Consider the following 17,214-nt stretch of genomic DNA (forward strand, 5'->3'; position numbering starts at 1 on the left):
AAGAAGTCTCCTGAAAGGTATTCGCTGCCCTCCACATGCTCCATGGTATGCACTCCTCTGTGTGTGTGTGTGTGTGGGCGTGCGTGCACATAAATAAGTAAAATAAAAAATACAATTTGGAAGTCAAAATGAGTGCCTTTTGGTTTTAAACCAAATACTGTATGTTAATTATCAAGTTGAGTATGTGGCAAGAACACGACATCACCCTTGAAGGATGATCTCTTTCCTTACTATGATCAAATGCCTCACAGAAACAACATGTGACCTTCATGGAGGCAGAAACCTGAGGCAAAATCTGCTCACATCTCCTCAGATGAGGAAACAAAGAGGCACAAAGGTAGGACTAAATCCCTCAAGACCCACTTCTTCCAGCTAAAGCCTGCCCTTCAGTTTTCACAACCTGCCAAAACAGAGCTACCAACTAGGGAGCAAGTAGGGGAATCTCACACCCAACCCTTAGCACTCTTTAACTAGGTATCTCTGAATTAACTCCTGCGAAGGGTAAGAGATGCGGGGCTCAGTCTCCACAGCACACCAGGAAACCTCTAACGTATGGACAGTTGGGAGACGGCTGCAGACCCCTTTCCAATGTTCAACTAATAAAACAGCCGTTGTGAAACCACTTATCTTGGAAACAAGAGCTTTAATACTTGGCATACTCTATATTTGGCTTGCTGTGCAGTTTGACAAATGGCAGAGGCTCCCAAAACACACGTGACACAGGTAACACCGAGTTGTGACTTTTATGGGCACATTCCTTAGATTTCCGGGCTCAGTTGATCCTCGTTACTTGCTAACAGTACACAGACAGTGCAGCTCACAGGCGGGCAATATGGCTCTTAGGCACTATGTAGTTCCTGGGGTACATGTGCTTATTCTGTGATGAAAGAGTCATGTAGATTTCATACACATGGGGACTGCGGATCACAATTCGGTTAACTACTTTGCCTTCCCTCACGATTTCTTCAGTCTTTTTGTCAGTAGACATATTCTTTTCTAAGAAGTCCGAGTCTTTCACGTACAGCTCATCTCCTGAAAAATATTAAAAATGTATTTCCACAGAGCATTGTTTCATATCCCCCCCCAACATATCAAAGACATAAAGCAGTGGTTTTTGGATGTTTTTCATGTTGAAGCTTAGTTGGTGTTTTTCTTGTTGCTAGTTTTAAATTTTACTTTATCATTAATCCATGTATGTGTGTATATGTGCATGTACACACTGCCTAGGATGGGTACTGGGAACTGAACTCAGATACTCTGAGAAAGTAGCAACACAGCCTCTAACCACTGAGGCTGGCTCTGTTTCAGGTTTTTATTGGGGTGGGGGGAGAGGGAGGGAGGGAGGGAGGAGCATGTGGTATACATATGCATGCAGGTGGAAGTCAGAGACCAGCCTGCTAGGGTTGGATCTCTCCCTCCATCAAGCATGACTAAAATCAAGGAAGCAGGAGGACCAGAGAACGACCTCAGTGTTCCTCCAGAACTTTCCACCTTTTGTCTCAGACAGGATTTCTTAGGCCTGGAACTTTACCACTTAGGCCAGGATACTTAGCCTATGACCGTCCAGGGATCTGCCTGTGTCTGCCTCCCCTCCTGCCACTGCAAGGCTGAGATCAGATGCCTATCACCAGGCCTTTCTCTCTGCACCGCTTCAGGGGACCCAAACTCGGGCCTTCACACTTGCAAGGCCAACATTTTACTGACTTAGTCAACTCTCTACTCTGTGTTGGATTTTAATATCCCTACTTTATGTCTACCTCCAAGATACGCATTCTCTTTGGGCACATCAAACTTGATGACTACAGTGTTTCACAGATCAGCAGCACTGGGAATTACGTTGAGGCAAGTATTCCACCAAGTCACATGCCCAGCCAAGAGCACTATAAGTTCTAAACTATTTCATGACTCTCTATTAAATAGTAACATTAATGCTGGCCTTAATAACAATGATTTTGATTTTTCTTTCTTTTTTTTTTTTTCCCCCATGAAACTCGGGCAGAGTCACACGGGGAAAGCGGGATTTTGATTTTTCAATACAACTTTGTTCTGATAATCTTATGGTTAATCCATTTTTTGCTTAGTCTTAAATTTTTCCTTATGTACTTGCGTGTGTGCGCAGGCGTGAAGGCCAGAAGTTGACACTGGGGGTCTTCCTCAGTCACTCTCCACCTTATTTTTTGAGGCACAGACTCTCACCAAACCCGGAGCTCATCCATTTAATGAGACTCGCTGGCCAGCAAGCCCCAACAATCTGCTGTCTTTACCTGCTTAGCTGAGATTAAAATGGCCCCCCCAGGCTGGCCTCTAACATGGGTACTGGCAATATGAATTCACATCATGTGCTTATACAGCAAGTACTTACTGACTGAGCCATACCACAATCACCAAGGTTAATTTAGATAAATTATCATTTGTATTAAAACTATTAGGGGTTGGAGAGATGGTTCAGGGGTTAAGAACACCGGCTGCTTTTCCAGAAGATCTGAGTTCTGGTTCCAGCACCCACATGGCAGCACACTACAACCTGTAACTCCAGTTCCAGGGAATCGATGCTCTCTTTTGGCTTCTGTGGCTATTATGCACACTGATGGTGCAATACATATGGGCAAGCAAACATTCTTACATAAAATAAGAATAAATCTCAAACCCAGCTAAACTAGCCTCCTGTAGGGTGAATAACAAATCTTACTAGTATTATCAGGAACTAAAGAGGCAGATATGAAAAATGACAAGACACACAGTGCTTGCCCCAACACTAATCAGTGTTTGCCAAACTATAACTGACCACCAACAAACTTCCTAATTCAAAGAAGCTGACCGTCTACAAGTTCTCATAATTTGATTTTTTTTTTTGTTTTTTGTTTGTTTTTTTGGTTTTTTTGTTTTTTTGTTTTTCGAGACAGGGTTTCTCTGTATAGCCCTGGCTGTCCTGGAACTCACTCTGTAGACCAGGCTGGCCTCAAACTCAGAAATCCACCTGCCTCTGCCTCCCAAGTGCTGGGATTAAAGGTGTGCACCACCACTACCCGGCTGTTCTCATAATTTGAAATGAAAATGTAAAAGTAAGAAAATGCATGATAACAGAATTTTGTCCATCCCTAGGAAATATATACATAAGTTCAGAATTTCTAGTTATAATAAACATTATGGGCTGGGCACAGTGGTACACCTGTGATCCCAGCACAGAGGTAATGAAGGCAGGAGGATGTCAGGCTGGAATAAACTGCAAGTTCTATGCCAGCCTGAGATCTGTATTACAGATTTTCTCAAAAATAAAAATAAACACTATGTGTCCTAAAGATAACTTGGACAAAACCATTCAGCCTATAGTCACCTGAGAAAAAGCCTTAACTAAAGGACTGCCCAGATCATATTGGCCTGTGAAAGTGTTGTCCTGATTGTTATTTGAAATAGGTGGACCCAGCCCACTGTGGGCAGCACCATTGCTTAGTCAGTGGGTCCCAAACTGAATAAGAAAGTTAGCTAAGCATAGTTCTTCATGAGCCAGCTAGCAAGTAGAATTCTCCATGGTTCCTGATGTTTGCCTATGGTTGTGAAGTGTGCTCGTTGGTTGGAAGCAATACTGTGTGTGGTAAAGCTTGAAGCCTGCTTTCAAGTTCCTGCCCCAGCTTCTCTCAATAATGAACCATAACCCACAGTCTGACATAAACCTTCATCCTCAAAGTTGCATATGGTCATGGTATTTGTCATTGGAACAGACTCAAACTAGAAACATGTATATTTTATGATTCTGACCTTCTTTCCCTCTTCCCCCCTCAGTTTTTTGAGACAGGGTTTCACTGTATAACAGCCCTAATTGTCCTGGAACTCTTTCTAAAGATCAGGCTGGCCTCCAAATCACAGAGATCTGCCTGCCTCTGCCTCCCAAATACTGGGATTAAAAGCATACACCACCACAGTGGGGTAACATTGACTTTCTTTTAATTACTATTCCACCAGGCATGGCAAACTTCTTGATTAAAGGCTAGAGCTTGTGATTGAGCAGTGGAAGGGAAAGGTGGGGCTGGAGGTTTTAGAAAGGGAGAAGAGAGGCAAGAAGAGAGAGATGGAAGAGACAGAGGAAGATGCAGGAAGGGGAGGTGAAAGGAAGATGGAGCAGAACCACGTGGCCTGGAGGTGCCACAAGTAGCAAGGGGTCTCATAGCTGGGGAACAGAGTAGTGCAGCGGTAAATCTGCCCAATCTAGGCATGCAGCTTATAAATATTGTAACTGAGTTGTGTGTTCTTTGCTTATTGGGGTTGGAGATTTACTGAAACACTTGACAATAAAGTTTATATCTGAGAACCACACAGCTGAACAACTATAAATAAACAAAAAAACTTAAAACAAAAGAAGTTAAGAAAAATATCCCTCAATACTTTAAGGAAGCATAAGATTTTGTATTGGGCTGCATTCACAGCTATCAGGGGGTACATGTGGCCTATAAACAGAGGTTAGCCACACCCACAGGCAGGGGCTATACAAAATAGACTGTAACTCCTGACTCTGCTGGGCTATGCTGCCAGAAAGCCTGGCTGTACCTAATGTGACTATTAACAGGAGCACTGGAACTTCTCTGACTCACCTGGGAGAAGATGGATGGAGCCATCAGAAGTTAAAAATATGATTGGTAGCCATTTCTCAGCCACTTCTAAACGGCGATCCGTACAAAATCTATACAGAGCAGAGAGGGAGGCGAATTCTTCAAGTCTTCTCACTTCATAGAACTGTGGTGGTGCCAGCCAGATTTCTTTTGATAGGAAACATTCAGTTGCCTCTGATGGGGACAACCACTGTAGGAAACAAAGGAACAAGCTTTGAAAGATGTATTCAGTCATCAGCCAGATCTGTGGTTGTTAGATGGGGATACAAGATCTACTTGATGTGAAAAAAAATTAACTTGTCCAAAGGCCTTGCTAGTTCTCTCCAAGGCAGCATAAGAATCTATTGTCCTGCTTACTCAGGGGCTGAAGCAGGACAACTGCTGGAGTCTAGGAGCTGAAGTCCTACCTGGGCAAGATAATGAAAGAACAGTCGGCGGCTAGAGAGCTGCCTCAGTGCTTCACAGCAGTTGCTACTCTCCCAGAGGACCAGAGTTGGGTTCCCAGCACTTACACAGAACAGCTCACAACAATCCATAACTCATGTTCTAGGGGATCCAATGCTCTCTTCTGGACTCCATGGTCAGCTGCATGCGTGTTGAACAAAAATAATGACAACCAAATAATAAGTATAAATAATAACACTTAATAATAAAATGCCAATTACAATATTAATAATTAATAAATAAAATTTAAAAATCCTTTCAGTCATAAGAGCTAAACTCACACACTACACAACAACTTAAAAAAAAAATCTATCTTCAGACACCAAAAATGTCTAACTATAAGTAAGTAAATAAATACATAATAGGATGAAGTGAGACCACCTGTCTACTTAGAGTCAATTCCCAGACTGAGAGCTGTGGGGGAACCTGAGCAGCATCCAGGAGTCTTAACAGACTGGAGCAGACATGGAATCAGAACTTGGAAGGCTTACACAGGGTAGCACCTGGTGAGCATGTGGCTGAGAAGGTCCAGAGAACTGAACTCCAAAGCTCTACTGACTTCTTACCTGTGCACACTGACATCTGAGGAAAGAGCAACCACCTGGGAGGGTGCTGATTAAATTCTCCAAGCTTACCCGGAGCCAAGATGGTTTCCCCAGCAGTGTGAAACCTTATTTGAATGTTAGGAGCTTTTCTACTCTGTGACCAGAGAAGGGCCACATAATAGGACTGCAGCTAATGAGCTCCAGGATGAAAGCCACTGTAAAGCCATCCACAAACCATTTAAAACACACCTCAAAAGGATAAAGTCCACCTCTAAGAACTTAACTGCCTTCGGGGAAAAGGGCAATAGTATTTAAAAGACTAGAACAAAACCCAGCATTCAACAACCCAAAAACAATGCTAACATGCACTGGAAAACCTCAGCACATGTCAAGCACAGGGAGATGTGGTCCATAACTAAAACACATGCACATGGATAAAATAAAATCGTCTGTTAAAAGGCGAATGTGAAAACAGTCAAAGAGAAGCCCAAGGGCAATTTTTCCTCCAGTTTGAGTTCGAAGCTATGGAGTTCAGCAGGTGCTAGCAGGACGGATGTGGGGTGGATAAAGGGGGACAGCCTTGTTTTAAGTGGTCACCTGATGGAGGGGATTAGCGGAATAGCTATAGAGAATGTCTGGACAAGCACACCCAGGTTTTAGTATGGATGAAAAAGGCATTTGTGAGAGCACCTCAAGAGAAGCAGTCAGGTCTGCGTCCTACATCAGGGAAGCTCTGTAAGCATCTGCGCCAAAAGGCTCCTGGAAGTCTGGGCTGTGGCAAACTGGCAAAACTAACACACTGCCTGACTCTCTTCTTTTTTTCCCCCTGAAATTTCCCTTCTCCCTCTCCCTCAGGCCCCGCTCACTCCGGCCCAAAGGTTTTTATTTATTATATGTAAGTACACTGTAGCTGTCTTCAGACACTCCATAAGAGGGCATCTGATCTCATAATGGATGGTTGTGAGCCACCATGTGGTTGCTGGGATTCGAACTCATGACCTTTGGAAGAGCAGTGTTCTTAATGACTGAGCCACCTCACCAGCCCACCTTACTCTTTTCTATCTCCTGTTCTCAGCAGTCCCTTTGGTTCAAAGATGTAAAGAAAATATCAACATGATAAAATAAAATAAAAAGGAAAAAATTAGTTTTACATGTAGTTACTTTGTATTCGTGTGTTTTGCCTGCTTAGACACCTGTGCACTAATGAGGATCAGAAGAGGGGGTCAGATCTTCTAGAACTGAAGCTACAGGCAGCTATAATGCTTCCAGAAATACTATTTACAGTTGATATTTCATAAGAAAAGTGCAAACTTGAACAATTGAGCTGGGTGTGGTGGTCCATGCCTTTAATCATAGCACTTAGGAGGCAGAGGCAGCCAGAACTCTAAGTTCAAGGTCAGCATGGTCTACAGAGTCACTTCCAGGACAGCCAGGGCTGCAGAGAGAAGCCCTGTCTCAAAAATAAATAAATAAATTAATTAATTAAAATAAAAACAAACCACAACCAAATATAACAAAACAAAAACCAGCCATTGAGTTTACTCAATTGGAATACTGAAAGAAAAAAGTTTAAAACAAGTGAACAAGGCATCCATGTGCTATGGTAGGCCAAGCAGTCCATCATATGTGCAACTGCAGTTACAAGAAACAGGGAGAGGAGCGAGAGACATGGCTCAGCTGAGATCTGGAGAGGAACCATTCTGCAGAAGGCCTGAGTTCGGTCTCCAGCACCCATTCAAGGTGGCTCACAACCTTCCTCAACTCCTGCTCCAGGTAATTATATGCTCTGGCATAAGTGGGCACCTGCACTCACATGCATATACTCTCGCACGGGAACACAACTTAAAATAAGTCATTTTGTTTATTTTACAAAAGAAAAATAAAGGAAAGTTGAAAACATTTTGCATAAATAAAGGTGAACTTGAAGCGGGGGCACACTCAAGACCTCGGGTTCTAGGCTTGAAGCCTAACTGTGCCTGGTGCAAGTGACACAAAAAAGAAAGGGAGGGAGGGAGGGAGGGAGGGAGGGAGGGAGGGAAGGAGAGGGACAGACAGGCAGACACACACGCAAGTGCGCGCAGAGAGAAAGGGATTAGAAAAGAGAGAAAGATGGGAAGAGAAAGGAGAGAGGGAGTGAAAGATGATGGAGATGAGAACAGAGAAACAGGAAGAGATGAAGAAGGAAGAAGAAAGTTAATGGGACTGAAATCCTAGAATGTGTTCTAGAAACCGAATTAAAACGATTTAGGGCATGAAGTGAATTGTGAAGTGTCCAGAACAGGCAGCTGAGAGCGCTGCTGAGCCCCGGTTTAGGGAACCCGGTGGGGTGAGAGTTGAGTCCTTTAGAGCCTAAGGCAAGGTCTCGCCTTTGGGCTGGGGTAAGGCTCAGCGCATCCCGGGGGGCGGGTCGCGCGACTCCTACCTTGTAGCCCACCACCTCGGCCAGATCGGGCTCCACGCGCGGGGTCTCGCGCAGGCAGCACAGGAGGAAGGTGGTGTCGAAGCGGCGGCTTCGTCCGTATGGCGTGAGCCAGCCGCCCCAGTCATGCAGCGCCCAGATGTCCGGCGTGCAGTCCAGATGCGCACACAGCTGGAGGAAGCAGCGCGGGTCATTGCGCACGCGCGAGCGCCAGTCGGCTAGGCCTGCCGGAGGCGACAGCGCGACACTGGGCTCCTGAGAAGCTGGCGTCGAGTCCCGCGGCCTCAGCAGCAGCACCCCCGCCTCCTCGAAGGCTTCGCGGATGGCACAGATGCGCAGCGCTACGTCATCAGGCAGCGCCGCGGGGTCCGCGTCGCCGTAGAACAGCCCGGGAAAGGGGGCCCGTCGAGGGGGCTCTGGACCTAGGCCGAAACGGGGTGGCGTGTACCGAGGCGCGAACAGACTCACCCAGTCGGGCGAGCGGTCGGCCGCGTCCAGCACGCCGCCCGGGAAGACGTGCGCGCCGGGCAAAAAGCTCTGGTTTTGCGCTCGCTGGAGAAGCAGCAGCCGAAAGCCGGCGGGGCTCGAGTGAGCCCAGCCCGCGGCCAACATCACGGTGGCTGCCCGCCGCCAGCTGCTCGAGCCGCTCATGGCTGGCGTCCTTCAGATCCCCTTTATGAAGTGGCCGGATCGTAGAGTGGTGTCCGGAAGCACGATAAAGTTTGAGGGCCTAAGAGCCGGGCTGGAGGCTTCCGGAGGTTTGCTTGTGGGAGGAGCGTGATTCCCGCGCCAGAGCACCTCCTCGAGTGCCCAAGTGCCCGGAGATTCCGTCAGGGTCCTTCTCTCCCTGTCACAGCGGCTGCAGTCACCAGCCAGCGCCTGGGAGCTGGAGTGCCGAACAGTGTGGAATGGAAACCAATCCCATTAAACGCACGTGACTAGGACTTTGTCCCCTATGCTGGTCTGTTGCCTATGGGGCATTGGAATATAGGAACTTCCAAGAACAGTCTGAGCTTTGCATGCTCTGTTGAACTAACGCTAATAAACGAATGGGTGAATCAAATGACAAGTTAGACTAACTGCTGTGTAGTTTTGAAGGTTTTTGGTGAGTCCCTGTCCCTGTCTTAAGTTGTAGATGCTGTTATTGCTAGGGCACCTGAGGATCAGGGGAAATTATCTTAGTGTGATTAGTTATCTTTTTACACGAGAGACGTCCAATCCTAGACTAGCAATGCTTTCCCTCTTCTCCAATTTTTAAGTGGCTGGAGGACTTGCACTTCTAAGAACACCATGACTTCGAGGTGGGGGGAATACAGCTAGTTTCTGTCTCCCTTTTTACAGCTTTCTCAGTCACCAACTCTTGCAAATCCCATCTTAATTAATCACGTATTTTTAGTTTTTTGGGTGAGTTAGGTTGTATCTTGGGGGCTAGAGAGAAGGTTTTGTTTGTTTGGTTTTGAGAAACTATTATTGGCCTTTTGTCTTGGCCTTTTGGGAACTTGCTATGTAGACCAGGCTGGCCTTGAACTCACAGAGATCTGTCTGCCTCTGCCTCCTAAAGTTTAGGACTAAAGTGTGCCAGCCTCATCATTTTTAAGTTGATTTTTGTTGCTGTTAACTTTAATGTCATGTCTAAAGATGCAGGTGTCTGTGTACTTACTGCGTCTCCAGAAACAGAAAAGGGGACCACAGGTTGAGAAGCACCTGCTCTAGTAAAGATAACCTGCCACCTGCCATCTACCTTTGAGTCAACAGATTACCCATGTCTAAACTGATGCTCTTGGCACTGAAACAGGAATTTTGAACTGAAATTCATTTCTAAGTCTATTGTAGAACCCGGATGTCATTAGGGGAACTTTTTGTTTTTTACTCTTACTACTTACTTATATTTGCAAGTGCCATTGAATGCATGTGGTGCCCAGAGGACAACTTGTGGGAGTCAGTTCTCTCCTCCCGAAGTGTAGGTCCTGGGAATCCAACTTGGGTCGTCAGGTTTAGCTGCAAGTGCCATTACCTGCCTCCCCCTGTGCCCCAGCCATCTCACCAGCCCCCTACATTAAAAAAAAAAAAAAAATCCTCTCTCTTCCAGGTGTTAACAGGATGACTCCTGTGTCTTTAAAGGACATACTGACAACTGTATAGTGACTCAGTTGGGTGGGCCTGGTCTAGAGGCCATAGAATGTACTAGGCAAGAAACAAGAGCTTCAATGAAAAGAATGGTAGCAGAACAGGAACAAGGGACTGGTTTACAGTGCACTTAGGAGATAGACAACACAGTGTGATACTTGACTGACTGTGCAGAGCAATGGATAGGAAGGAGTTAAGGTCTGGCTTAAGAGACTGGTGACCTTCCTTCAAATCCTAGGAGTAATAGTATTATGTGTGAGACATGTCAAGCTTTGTCAGTATACTTGTGTAATACTTGCCAAAGCCAGTAAGGTTACAAAGTTATTACAGATGGCTAACCTGTTACACAAGAGAGTAAATGGCTCTGTGGTTTTATGACTCTTGAATATTTGGTTAGATACCAGCTGTTTTTTTTTTTTTTTTTTTTCCCAGATTCTGGTCACTCCAGAGCAAATCAACCAAGCCCTGGAGTACAAAGCAAAGCAGCAGAAGTGGTGTTTATGCATGTATTTTTGTAGCGCTAGGGATTATTCCCACATCTTTACTTATGCTAGACAAATATCACACCTTGATACTGCATTACTACTGCCTGTGGGTTTTTGGGGGGTTGTTAGTTAGTTTGTTTTTTGAAACAGTGCCTTACAGTGTAGGCCTCAAGCATCTGATTGTCCAAAACCAGCCTGTGGAGTCCTGGTATGCACCTGCATAGTTAGAAAGAAGCTGGATTTTTAAATTATTCTCTCTCTCTCTCTCTCTCTCTCTCTCTCTCTCTCTCTCTCTCTCTCTCTCTGTGTGTGTGTGTGTGTGTGTGTGTATTTGAATGTCTGAATTGCACAGAAGTACATGTGCCTTCAGAGGCTAAAAGGTATCTGATCCCCATGGACCTGAAATTACAAGCAGTTAAGAGCTGCACAAAGTAGGCTCTAGGAACTGAACTCAGGTCTTCTGTAAAAGCAACAAGCACTCTTGACCATGAGCCATTGCTTCAACCCAGAAACTGGGTCTTAACCAATACAAAACCATCTCCAAAGCCATCTTGCCACCATGGCTGTTCTGCCCAGTAGGCTTTATAGTGATGCAATACCAGTTTTATGAAACTAGAGATGAAATCAGTATCCTGGACTGTAGCCAAGAACCCAAACAGAAGCAAGGAATTGAACCTCAGCATCAAGAGAGTTTTAAATACAGATCTAATCTTCTGAGCTCAGAGAACTAATCATGTACTAACTATTCCAAAGCTTGGTGGCTTAAAACAATAAGCATTTGTTATACCTTCTGTTGATAAAGAATTTTTGAATATTTGGTTGAGTGGCTTTGACTCAGTATATCCCCTATGAGACTTCAGTCAGTATGCCATCCATGGCCCAACTGGGCTTGATGGATCCAGTGTGCCATCCAGGGCCTGACTGGGCTTGATGGAGTTTCTTATCATGTGGGGCCTTCCATTTGGCTTCTTGGCTACTAGAGATTTTTTGGCTCTGATGTCTCTAACTTAGCCTCAGAAGTTACACTCTGTAGTAATGATGATTTGATTTATTCAGGAATATGTGTTTACTGACTCTGAAGGTCCTTGCCCCCAATTGGTTTTTGATCTATCAGTAAAGATGCCAGTGGCCAATGGCTGGATAGAAAGAAAGAGACTGGACTTTCCAGGTTCCTGCAGGCTAGGGGAGAAAAGATGGCAGGAGGAGGAAGATGGAGATACTTGGGGGAGAGAGATGGAACAGAGTTAGAGTTACAGAGAAGCTTTTCCAAAATGTAGGTGGAAAGGGGAAATAGCCCATGGAAAGGCAGCCCGAAAGGGTCTTGGGCAGCAAGACCAGTGGGCTTCACAGATGATAACTGGGCAACTGAGCTGAGGGCATATTTAGGGGTGTTGAGCAAAGAGTAAAGGTAAGGTCACACTAGCTGTGGAGGCTTAGAACAGGTTAGCCACTGAGCCAGTCAGGCAGGTTAAAAATGAGCCAATGTGTGTGTGTGTTTCATCTACAGATCCAAGATAGCTCCTTGGTGGCTGCGCACCTGCAACTCTCCTGGAGCTCAAAGCAGTGTAGCCAAAACCACCCGCCACAACACTCCTTGATTCCTGCTGCACTTTGTTACATCAGTCACTTCCAGTTAATAACGGGAAAGATGGAGGTATCTGGGGTCATCTTGGAGTCTGGCTACCACAGTGAATTGAAAACAATAAGGTGGTCTAGTTTGTTACCCTCAGCAGTGGGGGTTAAACCCAGAGCTTCCCAAATGCTAGACAAGAATTCTACCACTGAGCTACAACTCCAGTCATAGCTGTCTAAAAACAGTAAGAAAACATTAAAAATGTCTATCACACTTAGCTCGACATTTAAGTGCAATAATGTAGGTGTTCGATCAACTTGGGTTTCCATATATGTAACTGCTATCAACAACAACAACAACAACAGAAAACAAACCTAGCAGTAAAGTCAACACAACAAACTAGAAAATCTTAATATCTAGAAGCATTTGGATTCAGGAAAAGGAGAGGGAAAACCTACGATTTCAAGGGAAAACTACAGAAAAGATAAGAAAAGACAAGCCATAATGGTTTATGTAGGGCCATAAGCCTAGCAAGTGTTTGAATCTGGCTCTGTCCTGCCCTGCATGTTCTCAGAGCACTCTGCTCTGTTCTGCAAGGTGGGACCAGTAGCTGCAGGCCCACCCAGCAGGAAGTGCACACAGGGTTTGTTTACGATCATTATTCTTATTTGTGTGTCAGTAGGCCACCAGGGAGTGGGTGGCTTTATGACAACAGTCACTCACTTGAAAGCCAAAAATACTTGATGATTCTGTTCAAATGATCCTTCTCAGCTCTCTTCACAACAAGAAACGTTCTCACGTGATTTATCAGAACATATATAAAACTCTGTAAGAAAGGTGGGGGGGGAACTTTATCAGGTCATATTGCTATTTCCCTAGGTCCATGCAGTCTTCTTTCAGCCTCAAGTTAAACAAGCCCACATACATTTCTGTTATTCATTGTGTGTGTGTGTGTGTGGAGGGGAGGGGGGGTACCCTGCAAACGCCATGGCCAACAGAATAACATCTGCATGAGGCAGGAATGAAATCGGGTTCAACACGACTCTGTAGATGGTTCAAACATCTAGAGTTTGGCACCAGGCACAGTTTAGTCATAATAAAGTACAGAACAATTTGGGAAAATGTTTGCTGGCGTAACACAATTCTGTGTGCACAATGAGGCGCAGTTACATTGAAAGTACTTGTCAGCGAACTGCCGGTGGCTCGGCCCTTAAGGCGCCCGCCCGCAGAGGGCGCGCGTCTCTTGAGAGATAGGCTCCATGTAGTATCTTAAGCACCTATCTTAAGCACCTAGGGGAGGACCTAGGGGAGATTACTTAGGTTATTAACTATTTCCTCGCTGTGGGAGCTTGAGGGGAGCGAGGTATGGCCTGGCCCTACGAATAGTTGCAGGGGTTGCCTACACTATCAGCCACCTCCGTTTCCTGCCTTCCAGGTGGAAAATGGGTTATATAGATCTTTTCCCGTGAAAAGACAATCTTGCATGTTTAACATTTCTGGTTTCTCTAGTGCCATCCTGTGAGTGCAAAGACCTTTGTGCTGCCAGCAATTCATTATTGGGTGTTTCAGTTACGAGAGTAGAGACACTATGTTGAGGGTTTATTTCAGTGCCTGCTTTAACCCTTGAAAACAACAACCTGGGTGCTAGAGATGATTTAACAGGTAAAAGGCACTCTCTGCCAAACCTGAGGGACTGGGTTTAGTTCCCAGAGCCTACCATCAGGTAGAAGAACACTGAGTTCTGTAATTTGCACTCTGATCTTTCATGAATGCATGGTGGTGCAAAGTAGAAACTTGAGAAATGATTCAAAAAAAACCTAAAGTAATCTGTGTTAAAGTAACTGTGTTGCCAATTTTTGTTTTGTTATATTTACTTGTTTTAATTCATGTATGTGTTTTGCCTGCATGACTGTGCACTACATGCTTCCCCTGTGCCCATGGAGGTCAGAGAGGTCATTAGGTTCCCTGGAATTGGAGTTACAGAAAGTTGTAAGTTGCCATGTAGATGCTGGAATTGAAGCCAGGTCCTCTGGAAGTAGTCAGTGCTCTTAACCACTGAGCCACCTCTCTAGTGCAAAAAATCTACTGCTTTTGCTATATTGACCCAGTGGGAGATCTCACTCTGTTTTGTAAAACAGAAACTGCACTAAATCGTGAATTGTGAATAAAAAACCAGTAAGATCTATGTCTTACTTACTGTTCTATAAAGCTAAAATTTAAATGGCACTTCTCTGGGGTTTCCAGAAATGCATTGGGGCGTTGGGGGGTAGACTGGATAGCAACCAGTAGGGACCCGGTAGTCCAGCAATGGCTGCCTGCCTGTCTGCACTCAGGAGAGGCTAAGAGCCTGGTAGCCACTCAATCCTCAAAGCTGGATACCTCAGCAGTCCCACTGTGGAGCTGAAGGCCTGGCAGATTTCTAGAAAGTCACTGGCCTTTAGTGCACATTAGAAGGCTGAAGAAGCCAAGGTCTGATGTCATCAGAGGATTGGAGGGTCACGAGTCAGTAATAGATGGACTTGCTCTCTTTATATCAGGCCACCTGTTGGAAGGTGACACACTGAGGGCAGACCTCCCTTCTTGCTTAACCTTGACAGGCACTCCCAGAGCTGTGTTTTCTGGGTGATTCTAAACTCAGCCAAGCTTACGTCAAGCATTCACCAAGTGTATTTGACAAATGTATTCACTTCTGATTTTCTTTGTTCTGGGACGATAAAAGCATCGTCAAATTGCTGTCAGTTGGAACATGGAATCTGACGCAGTCTAAACCACGTTTTTCAAGCCAAGGCCACTCATAATTTAGCCCTAGAGTAAGCTACCTTATATCCCCTTTGAGGTGTGAACTGTATTTTTCTGTGAAGACAAAGGTAGAATTTGGTTAGACATATTTAGGGACAGTAACCCTAAAAGGCTGGGGTGTCAACTGGGAGCTCTAGTTTTTATCTCTTCTAAATAAATCTCTTCCTAGAACCGTGTGTGATGGTGTGAAAGCCCAGTCCAGACAATAATCATGTCAGTTGAACAGCTAACCCTAAAAAACCCTTTCCACCTTAAGTTGCTTTTGGTTGCTGTAGTGGTCTGAATGAAAATGGCTCCCATGGGCCCACAGGGAGTGGCACTGTTAGGAGGAAATGTGTCACTGGGGGCGGGCTTTGAGGTTTCAGATGCTCAAGCCGAGCCCTGAATCACTTTTCCTGCTGCTGTCCCATCCAGATGTGGAACTCTCAGCTACCTTTCCTGCATCATGTCTGTCTGAATGCTGCCATGCTTCCTGCTATGACCATCTTAGTTAGGATTTCTATTGCTGTGATGAAATGGTTTATTTGGCTTACACTTCCATATTTCTGTTTGACATTGAAGGTCAGGACGGGAGCTGAAACAGGGCAGAAACTTAGAGACAGGAGCTGATACAGAAGCCATGGAGAGGAGCTGTTTACTGCGTTGCTCTCCCTGGCTTGCTCAGTCTGCTTTCTTATAGAACCCAGGATCACCAGTCCAGGGATGGCTCTACCCACAATGGGCTGGGCCCTCCCCCATTTATCACTAATGGAGAATGTGTTTTATAGCTGGATCTCATAGAGGCATTTCCTCACCTGAGGTTCCTTCCTCTCTGATGACCCTAGTTTGTATGAAGTTGACACACAAAACCAGCCAATACATTGAAAATAATAGACTAAACCTCTGAACTGTAAGCCAGACCCAGTTAAATGCTTTCCTTTATAATAATTTCCATGATTGCCAGGCAGTGGTGGTGCATGCCTTCAATCTCAGCACTTGGAAGGCAGAGGCAGGCAGATAGATCTTTATGAGTTCAAAGCCAGACTGGTCAACAGAGCAAGTTTCAGAACAGCCAGGACTACACAGAGACACCCTGTCTCAAAACAAAACAAGTGCTGCTATGGTCAATCTTGGTGCCTCTTCACAGCAATAGAAAGTCTAACTAAGACAGTTATGGCATTTTATTACAACCATAAAAACCTAAGTCACCCTAGAAGCACATAGACCAAGTGTGGTGACACACCTGCAATCTCAGCACTCGTGAGGAAGAGGCAGAAGGATTGGAAGTTCAGGGTAGACATGGGTCATATCTATTTTCTAATTCTACCCTGTCTCCTAAATGACTTTAGGTCTCTTGCGGGGGGGGATATTATATAACCCTGGAGGCCGTTGAGAATGGGTATCAGGGGTCTCTTGAGGCCCACCTAGAAAAAGTTATATTGTTGTGTTCTAATGATATATATTCCAGTCAATATTTATTAATATATATTTAACATGTATAATATACTTATTATAAACAATATGTTTACTTTATATACATGTATAATATAAAATAATAAATACTTTAACATATAGTTTAATAATATATAGTCTTGTCAATAATGTATATTTCTGGTCAAAAGAATAGAATCCACCTCTGACACTGGATAGACATTCTGATCTGCTCCTAAGAATAAAACATCACAGACTCTCCTTTCTTCTCCTTCCTTCGGAGTCAGTCCATCTGGGCCTGTCAATCACTTAGCCAGGAGACCACATCTCAGGAAGGCTGGCTCACCAGAGGACATGCTAAGAAGAGGGGAGGAATAATTATCTCTTTAACGAGATAGTGTACTTTTTTTTTTTTTTTTCGAGACAGGGTTTCTCTGTGTAGCTCTGGCTGTCCTGGAACTCACTCTGTAGACCAGGCTGGCCTTGAACTCAGAAATCCACCTGCCTCTGCCTCCCAAGTGCTGGGATTAAAGGCGTGCGCCACCACCGCCCATTGAGATAGTGTACTTTAACCTTGCCAGAAAGAACACTTCTATGAAGTTGCTTGCAGAGTCCGTCTGCCCTGCATTTCAGATTTTTTGTTTTTCTTCATTTTTTTCACCTTTTTTCTGTCTTTTAGATACTGGCCAAAGCCTAGGCATGCCTGCCCCTGTATTCTAGACTTTCTTACTCCTTTTCTCTGAAGCTACACACCCCCCTTGCCTTCTGTGCTTACAGCTGGCATGGCTTTCCCCTCTTCCTCTCCCTC

The 17,214-nt window shown here is 44.9% G+C and overlaps 1 protein-coding gene across 1 annotated transcript; it reads right to left on the bottom strand.

Moving 5' to 3' along the window:
- Positions 1-623: 623 nt before the first annotated feature.
- Positions 624-8,921, bottom strand: Nudt19 (nudix hydrolase 19). Its single transcript, XM_034497271.2, has 3 exons — positions 8,016-8,921; positions 4,587-4,794; positions 624-1,032 (listed from the first exon to the last, which is right to left on the bottom strand). The coding sequence occupies exons 1-3, from the start codon at positions 8,661-8,663 to the stop codon at positions 818-820; spliced, it is 1,071 nt and encodes a 356-aa protein (XP_034353162.1). The 5' UTR covers positions 8,664-8,921; the 3' UTR covers positions 624-817.
- Between the last annotated feature and the right edge of the window lie 8,293 nt (positions 8,922-17,214).

This window comes from Arvicanthis niloticus, chromosome 1 (genome assembly GCF_011762505.2).
Source record: "Arvicanthis niloticus isolate mArvNil1 chromosome 1, mArvNil1.pat.X, whole genome shotgun sequence".
NCBI lineage: Eukaryota > Metazoa > Chordata > Mammalia > Rodentia > Muridae > Arvicanthis > Arvicanthis niloticus.